The 17633-nt window shown below is 51.5% G+C and overlaps 1 protein-coding gene across 2 annotated transcripts; it reads left to right on the top strand.

The window, feature by feature from the left end:
• Nucleotides 1–980: 980 nt before the first annotated feature.
• On the top strand, nucleotides 981–16136 carry COG4 (component of oligomeric golgi complex 4; the record flags this gene model as incomplete). 2 transcript variants are annotated; one of them, XM_082005748.1, is made up of 19 exons in its annotated part: nucleotides 981–1112; nucleotides 1694–1776; nucleotides 2472–2586; nucleotides 3315–3489; nucleotides 4114–4307; nucleotides 4779–4884; nucleotides 6176–6333; nucleotides 6902–6960; nucleotides 8358–8491; nucleotides 9020–9138; nucleotides 9510–9676; nucleotides 10358–10523; nucleotides 12077–12139; nucleotides 12630–12746; nucleotides 14338–14430; nucleotides 14731–14814; nucleotides 15116–15217; nucleotides 15622–15750; nucleotides 16002–16136. In XM_082005748.1, 19 exons carry the CDS (start codon nucleotides 981–983, stop codon nucleotides 16134–16136), a joined length of 2331 nt encoding a protein of 776 aa, XP_081861874.1. The 2 variants fall into 2 exon arrangements, with proteins under 2 accessions (XP_081861874.1, XP_081861875.1); XM_082005749.1 differs by lacking the exon at nucleotides 12077–12139 and having other exon boundaries at nucleotides 1062–1112.
• Between the last annotated feature and the right edge of the window lie 1497 nt (nucleotides 16137–17633).

The following is a 17633-nucleotide window of genomic DNA, read 5'->3' as shown; positions in this document are numbered from 1 at the left end:
GGCAAAAGGCTCTCCCAGAGCTAACCGGACTGCCCAGCGTCAGCTGAGCTCCTTGCTGCCGCAGGACTGATTAGGATTTCCAGCTAATTACTTAGTTTTAGTTGTTCAGAAAGCAACTAAAGTCAGCAAATCCCTCTAGAGGTGCCCTACGCCGTCACACCTCGTTGATCTCGCCGTTTCATTTATTACGAGCCAAGCTACCCACAACAGCTTGCAACGAGCGCCCGAGTCGATTCCCTTCCCCGGGGTTAAGGCGGGAAGGAACCGCCGCTGCACACAGGCCGCCACGCTCCTTCCGCCGGGTGCCGCAGGCCGCAGGAACCGGCCCTCAGCCACCCCGAGCCTCGCCCAGGCCCTTCCAGGGCCCGAAGCCCAGCAGCGCCCCGCGCCCCGGGGCGGGCTCCCCACGCCCTCCGGGGTGCAGGGCCGCGAGCTGGCCACGGATCGACACCCGACCCGGCCGCCTCCCACAGGACAGGCCCCGAAAGGCCCACGGTTCTCGGGCCTACGATCGCTCCCCCCGCGAAAATGGCGGCCCATACCACGTCCGCCCAGCCGAGAGGCCGCCACTGGGCGGGCGCGGCGCGGCGGGACCGCCCTTACCGTGCAGACGGAGGCGGATGGCGGCGGATGCTACTACTGCCTAGGCGGGCGCGCCCCCAACCCGCTCCGCCATCAGCACCGCGCCTGCGCCCTGCCGTCCCGCGTCTCCTCGCAGGGGCTTTCCGGGAGGCCCGGCGCGCGCGCGTCGTGTGGCGGGAGAGGCTGCCGGAAGCGGTGCCTGAATGATCAGGGGCCGATGGCCGCCGGTCCTCGTATCAAGAGCCTCCGGAAAACAACCCTCACCAGTCTTCTAGCGCAGAGCGCCGGGGGAGCGTGAGCATCCCGCGCTGCCAGGCGCAGCCGGGCGGTTCAGGCACCGCCCGGCACAGCTCCGAGGGGCCTCACGGCGCTATCGACGGCGTTAGGGGCACCCCAAGATGGCGGCGGCCACGGCATCGGGCCGGGAGGGCGGTGGCTCGGCCGCCTCCGCCCTCTCTATGGAGCGGATTCAGTCGCTCACCGACCTGGCCGACCTGGAGGCCGCCTACAGCCGGCTGTGTGAGGAGGAGGTGCGTAGGGGGCGGGCGAGCCCGTGAGGCCCCAGGGCCCCTGGCGGCGATCGGCTACGGCGGGGCGGGCGGAGGCGGTCCGGGACGTAGAACCGGAGGCGTTCGCTGCTCCAGCCCCCTTCGGCCCGCCGCTGTGGTGACAGTGAGAGCGGGTGCTTCGCTGTCACGGCTCCCATGGTCTTCCGCTTCTTTTCCAGAGATACTAAACACGGGCTCAGCCGTCCCTCGGGCCCGGTGGGGCAACGGTTCCCCGCGGAACTGTTGTCCTCGAATCGTGGGTAGCCTGCAGATCCAGGGCCTCGTGTGTTGAAAGCTCGTCCGAGGGGGAAGCTCGTGGGTTTTCTGATTTAGAAGTTGTGTGATGAGGTTTGTGTAACTGATGCTTTGAACTGGCACCAATATAAATATTTGCAGGATTAAAATGAGAGATTAGGAAAGATTAATTGTCGAATGAGCTCTTGGAAGCACTAATGCCTTGCTAGCTGCATGTCCTTGACCTGGATGTTGGGTCTGTGATAAGTTGCTGGCCTGGAGAAGAGCTGAAGAAGGCACACGAGACTTCCTTTGTCCTTTTCTTTCAGAAAGTCGTACAGGAAGAGCTGGATGCCCTCCTGGAACAGCAAAGCTCTATAGAGAACAAGATGGTTGCACTACATCGCATGGGGTTAGTGATCCCCACCCTCTCCCTTTCCTTCTGCTTCTGCGCACTGTTCTGTACATCCCTGCTTACTTCATGATGTGAAAATTCGCTTCAGTGTTGTGAGGGAAGCACATTCATTCTTAGAAAAATGTCAGGCTTTAAATCAGTTTTCGGTAGGGAACTGTAGTTGGATCTTCATCCGTAGGCTCTTCTCAGCAGCACTAACAGAGGGAACTGCTGTGCCCTCACAGTGACTGACTCATTTTGGCGTAGGCTGAGCAGTTCTTTGAAGGTTTCACCCCAAACATTGTCAGTTTTCAGCATCAAGGTCTTGTGTTAGGTTGTTTATAGGTGTGGACAAATATTACTGCCCCTTCACGGTGAGGTTGTGCCGGCAGTCTGGAAAGTCACCGTAAGTGGCCTCATATCTAGAAGCTTGGAGCACAACTTCACAGAGTTCATCTTCCACTTCAGAAGTGGAGAATATTGTAAAGCCTCCACGGCTTGTTCATGCCCTGTCTGGTGGTGAGATGGTCTGTGCAGCCTCTTCCAAAGCAGTCTGTTTGATTCTAGTGCTTCCCTCCCATAGGAGAGGCATGAAATGAGAGAAGCTGTTGCTGACGGGAGTAATTGGGTTTGGAGAAAGAAGCATCTTGCTGTTGCAGACCATCCAACTACTTAATATTTGCATCTTATGTTCAATTTGCTTGTGTTTCCAGCCCTAATTTGCAGCTTATCGAGGGGGATGCCCAGCAGTTGGCGGGAATGATCACCTTCACCTGTAACCTGGCCGAGAATGTCAGCAGTAAAGTCCGCCAGCTTGACCTTGCCAAGGTAACTGGACCGAAGGAGCATTTGGGACTTGTCACTGCCAAGCCATATTCTGTCTGCTTGTGTGCTCACAGCACAAGAGAGAAATGTGCTCTTCAGTGGGCAAGTGGGCTGGAAACTGCTTCATTCTTTGTTGTAGCATTTTCTGGCATTGTTAGGTAATGGTATCTTGCTGGGCTCCTGGATATTGCAAGGTACAAGAGTAAATAATGCATATGATTTTCCATATAGCAGCTGGTTCTCCAGCATCCCCTTCTGTCCACGCAGCTGCTGGCAGAAGATGGTGAATAAACTGAAGTTAGTCTTCGTTAGCACTCTTTTGTCAACTGTTGCAGCGCTGAGGACAGTGGAGGTGGTCATTGTCATCCAAGGGTGGTCAGGAGTCTGGGCTGTCTTATTCTTTGTACGCAGGAAGGCTAAGAGGTGTCAAGTCCCAGCACTACTGCTTAAATCAAAACAGATGACATGTGGTTGTGTCTCTGGTCTCCGCTGTTTCTTAAAGTGGAATATGGCATCTGAGTTTTGACAGATAAACGCTGTTCATCTTTTGGAGTCATTGGTCTTACGATTTTTTAAGTACTTTGGGGTTTATGCTTATGTAGTTATTTATCGTGTAGAGAAGTATCGCTTTGGTCTGTTTCTTCCTTCTTCCACCTGTGCTGTCTTCTCCTCATAATTCTCTTTCCCTGGTCCAGCCACAGCAGGAACCCTATCGGTTGCCTTTCTTGCAGAATCGACTCTACCAGGCCATTCAGAGAGCTGATGACATCCTTGACCTGAAGTTCTGCATGGATGGAGTTCAAACAGCCCTGCGAAATGAAGATTATGAACAAGCAGCAGCTCATATCCATCGCTATCTGTCTCTGGACAAATCAGTGATTGAGCTCAGTCGTCAGGGCAAGGAAGGTAAGTACTGTTCATGAGGAGAAGCTGGTAAGTCACCTTTCCAGTAGATAACTAGAGGCTGCATGATTTCCCATGGCAGACAGCCTCAGCTCAATAGACAAAGCAGAAGATCTAATGCTAGCCAAAGATCTTAGGATGTTATAGAGTAACATAGAGATGAACGTTTTTGAAGTGTAATTAGGTTCAAATTATCATTAACTGAAAGGAGAGTTCCTACACATGGCTTTAATAGCATTTCAGGTGCTGACTAGGTGAAGGACAAAATATGCAGGACAAAAGAAGTGCGGGAGAAGGGTCTTTCAGGGAGAACTGTTGCAGTGTTATGGTCTGCTACCAAGCAGAGCAACTGGAAATGAAGGAGACAATTGCCTGATCCCTAAAAGAAACGTCCTAGTGATGTGTTTGTATCCTCCATGTGAGACCAGGACATTAGCTGTGTGTACATCACACACGTACCCATCTTTCTTTGCCTGTAGGGGAATTCCAGTGTGTCTTCTGCTTTCTCACCTTAGGGCTCCAGGCTGCACGGTGTTGGTCTCTCTGCTGGGGGAAAAAAAAGTAGTCCTTGATCGGTACTAACATTGTGCTGTCACTTTTCCCTTTCTTCTCTGACCTTTTGATCAGGGGGCATAATTGATGCCAACCTGAAGCTCCTGCAAGAAGCAGAGCAGCACCTGAAGACAATTGTCACAGAGAAATTCGACACAGCTATGAAGCAGGGAGACCTGCCCCAGGTGGAACGGTTCTTCAAGATCTTTCCTCTGCTAGGCTTACATGAAGAGGGGCTGAGCAAGTTCTCAGAGTACCTCTGCAAGCAGGTAACAAGTTCTGTGAAACACACTGTGACCTGTCTGGTCTCCCAGGGGAAAGGAAAACCCAGTCTCTGTCAACGGGTATTGTTGAAGGAGACCTTGGCTCTGGCTTGTTAATCTTAGAAACGAGCACTGGCCTTAGCTCATCTCTCTCCCGGCATTTTACGTCCTGGGATGGGCTTTCTGGTGTCTGAATACAGATCCCACAGGCTGGCTGGCTTCTCCTTCTGTGTCTTCCTCTTTGTGCTTGCTTAAAGCTCATACAAGGGAGCCTGGAAAGAGGAGAGCAAGTTTCTGCCTCTCCTTGAGTTTTCCACAAGAGAGGAAAGGATCCCTGTTCAGAGGAGGAACAGCAGTAATAGCTCATGCAATGGGAAGGCCAGCAAAAGCCAAGGGCTCTGTAGGCCAGGGGACAGAGGTCTACCTTATGGGATGAAGAGTATCCTTGAGGGTCTGACTGGTCCTGTTGTCATGCAGGTGGCCAACAAAGCAGAGGAGAACCTGCAGCTGGTGATGGGGACAGACATGAGTGACCGTCGAGCTGCTGTCATCTTTGCGGACACCCTGACACTCCTCTTTGAAGGTAACTCTTCTTCCTCTCCTCTTTGCTGATTGATTGAAAATAAGCCGTGATGAGATTGCCCATCAATTTAAATGCTTTTAATCCTAGCTTCAGGAGAGCACAAAATGCCTCCTTCCCCTTTAAGCTATGGTAGTGTCACACTAGAGGGACAGAGACACAACTAATAGATTTTTTTCCCCAGTCAGGAGAGGGCATTACAATAAGCAAGCTTTCCGATGTACAGCTTGTGCAGGCACAAAGTGGATTTGCAAAGGATTTGTTTGCTTCCTCCGGGAATGAGACTCTTCCTGTTCCCTGCATCCTTAAAACAAATGGGCATTCCCTGAAGGGTTCTTCAGACATGCAGCTCACCAGACAAACAAATCGGATCCCTTAAGACTGAGCAGCTGTTGATGCCTCCAGGCCTGGCTCTTCAAGGAGGACCCTGGGAGCCTGAAAACAGAGAGGGAAGGGAGAGAAGGGAATATGAATGCTCTGTGGGAATGTCACCAAAGACAGTAACTGAGATCCCATGGTGATTAACTGCCTTCCCTATTAAGCCTGCTATAATTCCAGGCTGCACCACTGCCAAGTCACTCTCCCAGCCTGGCACCCTTGCTGCTATTGCTGGTCCTTAGAGCCGCCAAGGCTTTCTTAGCAGTAGTGTCAAAAGAGGGGGAGCATTGCTAACTCTGAGTAGAGAGTTTGTGAGAAGAAAGCAATCTGGGAGAGATAATGCCCTTGGAGATGAGCTTTGTCTCCAGGGAGGTCCTGTCTTCATTAATGCTTGCTGTCTTGGGCATCTGTGTGACAGATAAGAGCAGAGCTTTCCCTAGGCTCATTTTCTTAGCACTGCTCTTCTCCTGTAACCTGGTAGGTGCTGAAAGCTGAGACTGGATTTGGATGGCAGTTGTGTCCCCTGCCACGTTTAGCTTGTGCGGCTTTCTCTTGTGGAAGCTTCATACCTTGTGTCTTGCTGGGCAGGAGGGCAGCTAACATGGCATGGCAGGAGTTCTCTTTAGGAAGAGGGATAGCTGCTACTCTAGGAGATTTGCCCTGCAGCCTTGCAATAAACAGCAGAGAGGATGGAATGTGTCATATGCAGGGAGAAGATGCCATGGAACAAAGGGTGGTGATGACAGGCCTCCAGTGAGGCACTAGAGGGTGGCTGGGCAGTCTGAACTGTTTATCCGGGGGATGAATAATCCCTTGTTAGGTCCTGTCTGCAGACCTGAATGGCTCTGCTTTGGGTCCAGAGTGGATGGGAACTCCTGTTGAGTCTCTCTCTCTCGTGCTTCCCCTCTCCCTGCAGGGATTGCTCGGATTGTGGAGACCCACCAACCCATTGTGGAGACCTACTATGGGCCAGGGAGGCTGTACACACTCATCAAGCACCTGCAAGTGGAGTGTGACCGGCAGGTGGAGAAAGTGGTGGACAAGTTCATCAAAGAGAGGGACTATCACAGGCAGGTAAGAGGGGTGTGGGGCTGCCTGACGCAGCCAACTGCGGCCTCCGTCCAGCTCGGTGGGGTTCCGCTGCCGTAGAGGTGGCAAAATTTGACCTCATATATTGAGAGAAACCTTGCTTTGCTCCGTGTTTGCATTGATGGCTGAAGGGGTCCAGCCTGTAGCTCTCCCTTCTGTTGCGGAGAAGGATTCATTGGGAGCATGGTAAATGGATCCTGGGCACAGGATTCTTTGCTCTGCAGGTCTGTAGGGCACTTTCAGTACATCTTCCCGGCCCTTTTCCTGCTTCTGTCTATTAGATGCGGGGCTGCTGTAAGTGTCTCATGGTCACATACCTCGGTGCCTCTGTTGGAGTTCCCATCCCACCGCCCTTCCTGGCAGGCTGAGCTCTGTCTCAGAGGAAGAGGTGAAAACAGATGCAGTTCCCTTCTCTGGCAGTGCTTCCTGCAAAGCATTCCTATCACCCCCTCCCCGAGTAAGCACCTTCTTAGGCTACAGCATGAGAAGTGGCGGTTAACTCCAAGTCATCAGCAAAGATTTTGATGACTCTCCCTTTTTTTTGTGATTGCAGTTCCAGCAAGTTCAGAATAGCATGATGAGAAGTTCTTCTGCAGAGAAGATTGAACCAAGGTACAAAGAAAACCTCTTTTTGCTCTCTAACCTTCCACTCTTGATCTGTTATTAACGCTACTTAGCATTTAGATGACTCTCCCGGTCTTCCAGAGGCTTTGTGACTACTAAAGCATAAAATTCAATTGTTAGGTGCCCTTCGCTGCCCTTTTAGAAAGGCAGCTTCTGTGGTGGTGCTTTATTTTGCTTACTCGTTACTTTTAAGCCTTGGCCCTGAACATTGCTGGGAGGCTGGCGATATCACTGCACATGAAGGACTGAGACTTTAATTGCCTATGCCCACTACCTTTTGATGGTCAGAGTATGCTTCTCGGAGCCCACCAAATGGAGCAGCTCCCTGGGCACATAATTTGTGACAGAATCAGGAATAAATCTTTGGGTCCTATTTAATCTGTACGGCTGCTGCAGTGACTCCCTAACATCAGTTTCTTGCTAATGAACCGATGTGCTTTCCATCTCCCTCCTTTTCTTTTTATCTTAAGTATTTGCATAGCCACTGAAAGTGCAGCCAGCCCTTCTGGCATTGTGTGGTTTCTAAACATGCCTTGAAAGAAAACTTATGTTCCTCAAGTGAGATCTGTCTGTTAGCCTGCATGACTAATTATTTCAGTGGTAATATAGAGATCTACTTACTATTTGCTCTGAATAACTGTGCATGCATCCCAGGTTTTCTGAGCTTTTGCTTTTTCATCCATAAAATAAAGATAATTGTTCCTTGTCCCACTTGTGTGTTGTGAGGCTTTGAGCAGGATTTGTAAAGTTCTTTTGTACACACTGATGAAAAAGCTGCTGATGTGACAGAATTTTTTTTTTTTTTTTCCCCCATAGTCATCTCTGATCTTTACACTATGTTCTTCATTGTTACATGCTTTTTTGGTCTCATGTTTCCTGAGCTGTTGAGCTTAAAGTGATTCTTCATCATTTTCAGAGAAACACATGAATCTGTGCACAAGAGCACGTATATAGAGATGACAGGGACCAGGCATTTCTAACATTGGCCATGTAGGGCTCACAGAATCGTAGCAACATTGAGGTAGGAAAGAACTGCCAAAAGTCTGTAATCCAAGCTCCCACTCAAAACAGGGCTAATTCTGAAGCTGTGTCAGGTTGCTTAGAGTCTTCCAGTGCTTACTGCTGTGATTTTAATGTGGTTGTTCTCACATCCATGAGGAAGAAAGAAGCTTCTCTGTAATGATTCTTTCAGGATGTTTTGATTGTATGTGCATTCTTTGCACTTACCAGTTATTCTGCTGAGCTTTGCCACTCAACGGCACAGATGGAAAGGGACAATGTTGATCTCATAGTAAAAGAACAGACAACACACTACTTAACTGAATTAAATTAGTGCCTCTACTTTTGTAGTCTTGCTACCTTGATTCTTGCTATGTCCCTTCCAGGGAACTTGACCCTATTTTAACAGAAGTCACCCTGATGAACGCCCGCAGTGAGCTCTACTTGAGGTTCATCAAGAGACGAATAACATCTGATTTTGAGGTGGGAGACTCGATGGCCTCAGAGGAGGTAAAGCAAGGTAACACCATGAATATCCATACTTACAGGCTCTCTGCTCCTTGCAGCTGCCCGAAGTGGAGCTATGTCCGAGTTAGTGGTAGAACAGAGTAACACAGGATCTGCAAAGATGCTTTGGGGAGTGCTCTGTGGAAGAGGATTGTGTAGCCTGGCCTCCCCAAACCTGTTTTCAGCACTGTCTGTTCCCTCTAACAGAGAAACCAACATTAGGAATGACTGCAGAGCACAATAAACAAGTTCCTCAAAGGGAGAGTGGGCCCTTTGGTCACTGTAGGCACAGATCCTAAAGCTGGCGGCCACAGGGATAACAGGCTCAGGGTTTTGGTACTCCACAGAGCTCTGGAAGTCACTTCTGTCACCTGCAAAAGTCAGCTTAGCATTATCAGCTCCACAGTTGAGGCCTGTGATTTATTCCTGGTTGGGCTTTGCAGGTGTGTGTCTACTGAGACAGGCAGCAAAGAGATTAGGTAGAACTGCTTTCTGGCACTAAAAAGGAGGCCTGCTGATGGTTCTCTTTTGTGTTCTGTAGAGCATCAAAAATACTTGGACAAGCTCCTCAACAACTGTCTGCTGAGCCGCACCATGCAAGAGCTCATTGGCTACTATATCACCATGGAGGAATACTTCATGAGGGAGACCGTCAACAAGGTAGGGCTCGGACTGCTGCTTGCAATAGCCTGTGCACTCTGCCAGACGCCGAGACCTCTGCTTGTGCTCCACAGTCCTCTGCTGAGCATCCCTGGGAGGGAGATGAATATGTGGCAAGTCTGCAGCTGTTGGGAAGGTCTTTTGTTTCCTTTGACTTTGAAAAGCAAGTGGTTGGTTCTGAGCTTTGACTCCAAACATACCGCTGGGTATCTTCCAGAGCCAGATCTTCCAGGTCTGTGGGCTACTCGAAACTGGGATGAGTGGTGCCAGCCCACTCACATGGTACATTTCAGCTCAGGGTGAAATGGGCAGGCTGGCAGTTTGGTCTCACACCACTGCTGCTGAGGGCACTGAGACAGCTTTCTTTGCAGGCTGTTGCCATGGACAGCTATGAGAAGGGCCAGCACACCTCCAGCATGGTGGATGACGTGTTTTATATAGTGAAGAAATGCATTGGGCGTGCTCTGTCTAGCTCCAGCATAGACTGTCTCTGTGCCATGATCAACCATTCCACTACCGAGCTGGAGTCTGACTTCAGGTAATGAAAATACACCAGGTTCATTGTAACTTGCTTCCACCTCACGTTCTGCAAACAGTGTTTGCTGTCAAATGGTCTTCCTTGTGTTCTCTGCCTTTGAACCTCTGGTTTGTCATCTCTGTGGAAGATGCTCGTGGGAAGCAGCATCAGGTGTGATGTGGGAAGCTGGAGCTGGGCATATTTTTCTCGCAGTAGTGGTAACCTGGTGGACAAACAGTCATAAGAGAGAAAAAGAAACTTTGTGGCCCAGAATCCTTATGAGACTGAGTCACCACATAGTGTTGGAGTGCTACCCTGCTTGATGGTACACAGTCACCCCTAGTTGTTATCTGGGTTGCCTGTGAGGTTGTAACTTGAACTTGGGGTGAGCCTGCAGAAATTGTCCTGCTCCTGTTTTTTGTCCCAGCACAGGAGTGGGGAACTGTGACTGCAGACAGCAGACAACTGCAGGTAGGATTTTGAGGAAAGCTCAGAAACTGGGTGGTTGTGGTTTTCTTTGAGCCTTGTGTCCTTTAGATGCTGTCAGGAGATATTTGCCAACCCTCCTTTGTCCCTGTGATATTCCACTTACCTTGTTCAGGTCTCAGCTCAGCCAGAGTGCTGTCCCTCATCACAGAGCACAACTCTGCTGTGGCTTGCAGTATTTGCTCTAAGCCCTGGTATGTTCTGCTTGTCCCGTAGGGAGGTTCTGTACAACAAGCTGAAGCAGGGCTTTCCAGCCACAACCTTCCAGGACTTCCAGAGAGGGGTGACCAGTGCGGTGAACATCATGCACAGCAGCCTGCAGCAGGGCAAGTTCGATACCAAAGGCATTGAAAGCACAGACGAGGCCAAGCAGTCCTTTCTGGTGGGTTTGGTGACTGTTCTGGTGTAGAATGAATTGGGGTGAGGGGGAAGTCAACAGGGAGCTCTTGGGAACAGGATTGGTGCGACTATCACATGTTCAGAGAACCTGAAAACCTGTTCAGGTGTGGTGGGTGGCTTGGCTTTGGATATTTGGTAGATGCTTCAACCTCAGCTCATATTTGTAGGGCTTCCATACCCAGCCTGTTGATCCAAGTATGATCCTGTGACTGCCTCTTAGGCTGCTGCGATGGTGATTCCCTCCAGGCTGGGGAAGAGTCTGTGCTCTTTTGAAGCATCTATCAATCCTATTCTTCACAGGCTCTGCACAAAGGTGGTAGGAGAGTGTCTTATCCACACCTTCCTCTAGATGAAAAAGTTTCCTGGCCCAAGCTCAGGAGTCCTTCATTCTCGCTTATCAGATCGTAGAGGTTCCATTAGACCAAGGTTGTCTGCTGCAAGATCCTGCAAGATCCTCCTGTTGCCTTCTTCTAACAAACAGGAGCACTGCAATGCTGTGTGCTTGAGCAGGCCAGAACATGGCAGTGAGCGTTAGGGACCCCTTGGAGAGCATTTGAAGGGCCGTCGCTCTTGCCTTCTGCAGCATAACACATTCTTCCCCATGATGGGATGCTGTATAGACCTTGCATTGTGGAAAAGATCTCACTGGCAGAACAACTCTGGATCCGCTCTCTCCTCTCAGCCAGCCCCGCTTGTTTGAGCAGACCTGTGGGCAGAGACTCTGAGAGAGCTGGAGAGGTGCTGGCTCACCCTGACTTGTCTCCCTCTCTAAGTTGCTGTGAACACCCAGTGCTGAAGAGGCTCCTTGGGACTTCGACTGTACAAGGAGAGAAGGCAACAAAGGAGGCAGGAGGGCCTGAACTCTTCCATTTCATTAAATTCTTGGTTACAGGTTTGCTTCAAGAAATGCAGAAAGTGCTCAAAATGTCAGTTCTCCTGCTGGAATTCCTCATTCACCTGTCAGCTTTCCTCATTTCCCTGTCTGCACAAACCCAAGCCTTATGCTGACATTTAGTTCAACTTCAGCAGATAGAGAACAGTCTCTTCGGTGAAGAACAGACACTCATCTGTCATGAGGGGTGCTGATTCCTCCTGCCTAGGTATGAATGCCTTCCTGCCTCCCCTGCTTCTCTGGATGCAGTGTATAAACCATCACCTCCTGCCACTCCTGATCTGTTATTCTTCATGCCACCATCACAGAAATCTGGGGGTATACCCTGCCTTCCAACAGTCACCCACGAGTGGGGCTTCGCTGCAACACCATGGACACAATAATGAGGAAAAAAAGTGGAGTAAACTAACTCTGACTTCGTACTAGCTGCAGGTTCAGCACACATGCTCCGTTACTGTAGTTCAGCTTCATGCAGCTCCGTGAATACGCAGCAATTTGATCACACAGTAGCACCTCTGTCCCCTTAAATATTTGCATTTCAGCCTGTAGTGTGAGCCATGTGGACAAAACGTAAGGACTTGGGGCTGAGGTGCTGGGAAATTCCAGTGAATTCTACTTGGGTTTGTTTTGTTCTTTTTTTCCAGGTGACCTTAAACAATGTGGAAGTCTGCAGCGAAAACATCATGACCCTAAAGAAGACTTTGGAGGTGCAGTCTGGATTCTTTACTGGTTTTGTCCTTAATCAAATTTGTAATATCCTCCCTTGGGGGGTCAAATAAACCAGCTGGACTTCGCTATGCCCAAATTCCTGAGGTCTTTGCCCTCCAGCCTTAGGAAAGCAATTTTGAGCTGGTAGAGCAATCTCCGGCTGATGCATCAGTAGCGGAACTTGATCTAGTTGGAAGTACCAGTTCCTCCAGTTTGACCAAGTGGCACAAGGCCTGGAGTCAAGGGAATAAAATGTGCGTCACTGAGAGGTTGTTGTTCTCTGGTGCTGGGCTAGATACCCCCTGGCTTCCTTTCTTGCTGTCCTCTCCCCAGCTGGAGCCAGCGGCCTCTGCTTTCTCAGGGGCAAGAGTTTGCTGCCTGTCCTAGCCTGCAAGCTTGCTGGTGGGCAGCCAAATCTCAGCAGCATGAAGGGATAGAAATTTCCCAGGTTATTAATTTGCAACTCGCTTGTGGATCTCTTCCCTGCAGAGTGACTGCAGCAAACTGCTTAGCCAGGGCTTCGGGGGTGAGCAAGCACAGGCCAAGATTGACAGCTGCCTCTCTGACATGGCTGCTGTCTCCAACAAATTTCGTGACCTCCTGCAGGTGAGTGTCTTGCTGAGTTACTGCTGGCCTCCCAGCACTGGCTGGCTGGTGTCTGCAGGGAGAGCTTGGGCAGGAATCATTTTGGCCAAAGGCCTGGGGTCATGTCTGACTCCAGGAGTGCTGGGAAGGGGTACAGGAGGGAGCAAATCAGTCAGCTTTGAGGCATGGAAACAGATACAGCCCATTTGCACAGCTGCACCAGCTGGTGGCTGCGTAAAAAGCACTGGAAGCAGCTGCAGAGCCAGAAGGAATGTTGTTCCATTTGTCTTCACTCAGCACAGAGTCGTAGTTCAGCATTTTCAGGAGAAGAAACATTAATAGCATTTCCATCTCCTCCATTCTCCCTGGTGGTGCAGCATGTTGTCAAGTTGTCCAGAGCCTCACTAGGTAATGCTGAAGACAGGCTGTTGGTAGAGAAGCAGCTGCTCTTCTCTCAGGTTTCTCCTTTCTGAAATGGAAATTCTCCCTGGCCTGGGGCAGAAGGCTCTCTGGCTAAATCCACTGTCTCCTGTGGCATGCTGGGGGTCTGTTGCCCTAAAATTTCACAGTGGCCTCTGGCAGGGAGGAGAGCAGGAAGATCTTACACCTCCTTTGGAAAGAAACCAAGCAAAAGAGAATATTTTTGACCAGGTTTGCCATCAGCTTTGTACTTCACAGAGGGGCCAGACCATTTTTTGTTTGGCTTTGCAGTTCAGTGCAGCCAGATGCCTTCAGACCAGTTTTTTTATTGCCAGTGAACCCTCTTGAGGCTTGTGGTCAGTATCAAAAACAAAGAGCTCATCAGTAAGGAGTAAAACTCTAGCACTAGTGCGGTATTAAAACTGGCTGAAAAGCAATCGAGGCTGAGCAGCAAGTTCCTGCGCTGCCTGAGTAATACACATTGAATTTGCCAGCAGGGCCTGTTCAGAAATGCCAACTTTTAGTTAAAAACTTTCAACAAATGCCAGGCAAGTACCTGAATAGTTCCATGCTGCGTGAGCTTTCTTGCCATCTTGTTTAGCCAAATGGGGGTGGTTGGCAGGAGAGGGCTTTCAGAGAGCTCTCTAGCATCGAAGCAGACAGAACAGCCTTTGCTGGCAACCTGCTGCTCAGGGGAGATGGCGTGTGCTGGGGTTATGATTAATTCAGGGAACTAACTCTGGTTACAGCTTTGCTACTCCTACTGAGCTAAGCTGCACTGGAGGCGGGAGGCATCAGTTGGGCCCAATCGCAGCCTCCTCCTGGCTGGTGCTGAGTGGAAAGGCTGGTGCTTGCGTCCTTTCCTACCCTGGTGGGATGTGAACTGAACTCCTCCCTCCTGCTAGGAAACCTCTTTACCTGTGCGGGCAGGGCTGGGGAAGCATGAGCCCCTCAGGCCAGGCTGCAATTCAGCACAACGGCAGCTTTTCTTGCCGTTGTGGTGGCCTCAGAGCCCTCCAGCACAGGAGGAGTGTGGGATCTGGGACTTCTGGGTTCAGTTTCCTGCACAAGTCTGTGGGTTGGTTTCCCAGCTTGCAGTGAGGGGGCTAGGCAGTATCGAGACAGCCTGGCTGTAGAGGTTGTGCGCCACTGGACGTTAGCTGTGCTCAGTCACTCTCCCTGTCCCCCTCAGGAAGGTCTCAATGAGCTGAATAGCACAGCTATCAAACCCCAGGTGAAGCCCTGGATCAACCTGTTTCTCTCCGTCTCCCACAACATCGAGGAGGTAAGGCTCAGCATTCTCTGCTTCCAGCCATACTTTCGCACTCTCCATCCTTTGCTCAGCGGTGCAGTTGGAGCAACCACTGTCTCATTCCCCTCAGTTCTCTGCTGTTTCCTCGGCAGAGAGCAACAGCAACATATCCAGAACTTGATCTGCATCCCAGCCTGGAAAGGGGCATTTTGTTAGGAGAAAACGGAAGGGGTGCAGTGCTGCTCCAGGAGGGACCTCCCTTCCTGTCCCCTGGGCTGTTTGCTGCTGTCACAGCAGGCCACGTAAACAACCCTTTTTGTATTTCAATGTCAGGAGGAGTTCAGCGACTATGAGGCTAATGATCCCTGGGTCCAGCAGTTCATCATCAATCTGGAACAGCAGATGACAGAGTTCAAGGTGAGAGAGAGGGACATAGCAGCCTGCCAGGCCTCCACATGGCGTCTCCCAACTCTTCCCTTGCTCAGGACAGAGACGTCCTCCAGTGCCTTGCAGGGCTCTTGGAGATCAATCACTCCCTCCTCCTGCCATTTTTAAAGCCTGCTTGCAGCCCCAGCGTACCTGGATCGCTTTTGCCGGTGCTTTCCACTCGCTGAGCATGCAGGCGACGGGTCTTTATTTGAAAGTTCTCATAGGCATGGGTTTTGTGGACCTGTGCTTAGTGGTTCCTGACAAGAATGATACGGGTTTCTGCTTCCAGGCTGGACTGTCTCCAGTGATTTATGATACCCTCACTGGTCTCATGACCAGTCTTATAGCCATCGAACTGGAAAAAGTGCTGCTCAAATCCACCTTCAGCAGGGTAAGCAAAACACGGTCCTCTACCCCGTAGAGCCCCTGGCTGGACTGCAAACCCTCCACCATGAAACCCTCGTTACCCACCGAGGGATGGGGCAGGGCAGAGGCAAACGCTGCCCTCGGAGAGGCTCTGCCACCACTGGTGGCTGGCGCAGGGAGGTCCTGCATTAGTGCACACGGGGAGAAAGTGCGTTTGGTGGTGGGGCTGGGAAGAGCTTGCATCAATAAGGGGGCTTTTAAGGTAGGTCCAAACATAAGCCAGTTTAACCTGCAATAAGTGGTTTAAGTGGAGCCCTCGTGCTCAGAGACATCCTCCTGCCTGCCCCCCCATAACGTGTTAAATGTGCATGTGTTTGCCACAACCCCTGGGCCTGCTGGCAGTTACCAGAGCTTCCTCGCTCCCCACAGCTTGGCGGCCTGCAGTTTGACAAGGAGCTGAGGTCTCTCATAGCCTACCTCACCACAGTCACCACCTGGACTATCCGCGACAAGTTTGCCCGTCTGTCCCAGATGGCCACCATCCTCAATCTGGAAAGGGTGAGTTGTGCTTTGCTTTTACTGTGGTATTGCAGGAGCCCCAGCTGGACTCCACATGGATTTAACTGGGCTTACCCAGACGTTGTCACATCTATGGGCTACGAAGAAGCTGGAAGACTAGCCCTGTGCCTGATGGGTGTTTGCCTGCAGGGTTTAGGGACAGGAGACACCATGACTGTAGCCAGAGTCTGAACTCACCTGCGAGGGCAGTTGATGCAGAGTTGTCTCCTGCAGCTCTCCTCTTTCTCTAGGTGACAGAGATCCTGGATTACTGGGGCCCAAACTCTGGCCCGCTCACATGGCGCCTTACTCCTGCCGAGGTCCGGCAGGTGCTGGCTCTCCGAATCGACTTCCGCAGCGAGGACATCAAACGGCTGCGCCTGTAGCCATGTGAGCACTGCGCTGGAGGTAAAGGCAGGAAGGCTGCAGCCATGGAGCCTGCCCACGTCCTGCCCTGGGGCTGGCTGGCTGTTAGACGGTGTGGGGATGGGGTGATGTCTGCTCTTCTACTCCTGTCCTTGGAGGAAAGGGCTTTCCTGGGCCTGGGAAGAAGAGCTGCCAGACTTTTGTGGGAGCAGAAACAACAGCAGAAGAATCTCTCGCATTGAGAGCAGCGTGACACTATTTCTGAAACACGTGTGCTAGTCTGAGGGACAAGCCTGTACTAGCTCCTGACTCCCTTCATCCTGCTGCCCTGGGGGAGGCTGCAGGTCAGGAAATGTGGGGGCTGTTGTGCTGTGGTTCGAGTATGGGGCTGCAGAGACACTGCCTGTGCTGCTGGCTGCAGTCGTGTTCCTTCTGTGCCACTAGTTTAAGGGCCAGCTACTGAGGGTCTTACAAATCCTGAGCCCTGGCTCCCTCCAGGTGGCAGTGGGGACCGTTGTGTAGAAGGGAAAAGGAGTGATTTCCTTGTGGGGAGGGTGCTTGGAAAATCCCTAGAAAGGCGCTGTAGGAAGCGGGGCTGTGTGCCCTGTACAGCTGCTCTGTAAATAAACCCCACCTGGCTGAGCAGCAGTCTCGAGTGCTGTGTGTGTCTGTAGGCCTGCAGGAAGATGGAGAGGAGGGATAAGAGCTATTCGCCATTTCTCCTCTTCTACCCTGTACCATGGCACCAAGGGGCTCTTCCCCAGCTGGCACTGGCACCGTGCGAGTACAAACACCCTTGAGAGGGGGCCAGCCTGCTGCCTGGCTGCCCCTTTGGCTGTCCCCATCACCCAGGGCGGTGGAGGGCGATGAACAGCCCCTACATGTGGGTTCTGCCTTGCCTACCCCCGGAAGGGCTTTGCCTTGCCTTGCTGGGCCCTCACTGTCCCAGGGGGAGAAAGGAGCCCTGCTAGGGACAGAGGGGCATAAACACATGCTGGGAACAAGGGTTTTTTATTCAAAGAGACTGCAGGGACTAGCAACTTGCTGCAAAAACAGTCTCTCAGTGAGAGGGACTTGATTGATTCCACATCCAGGTGCATCCTTGGGGCAGGAGCATTCCATGCCGAATGAGCAGTGCAGGCATCTGCTGCTGGAAGAACAGGAAGGCTCCTGCTAGAGGCAGCATCACAAATGCTATTCTTTTCCCTTTGGAGAATCATGAAAACTGGGGTAAAACCCCAAAAATCAGCCTGGAGGCCCTAGCAGTCTGTCCTTCCAGCAAGGCCAACCCTCCAGGGACAGTTCTGTCTGCCCAGCTTGTCACAGCTTCTCCGGCCGCTGTAGCTTTTGGGGCAAGTAGCAGCACAAAAAGGCCACATCAAGACCTCAGGCACCTGCTAGAGCTGGCTGAAGGAGCTGCCTCTAAAGCAGCGGGGATGGCCCTGCTTTGGAGAGCAGCTGGCTGCTCCCTCCCCTGCCCCCCATGGCTGCCGGCAGCGGGTCAGGGCTGAAGGCCT

The sequence above is a fragment of the Phaethon aethereus genome, assembly GCF_964289735.1.
Source record: "Phaethon aethereus genome assembly, chromosome: 13".
NCBI lineage: Eukaryota > Metazoa > Chordata > Aves > Phaethontiformes > Phaethontidae > Phaethon > Phaethon aethereus.
This window is presented reverse-complemented; position numbering and strand designations above follow the sequence as displayed.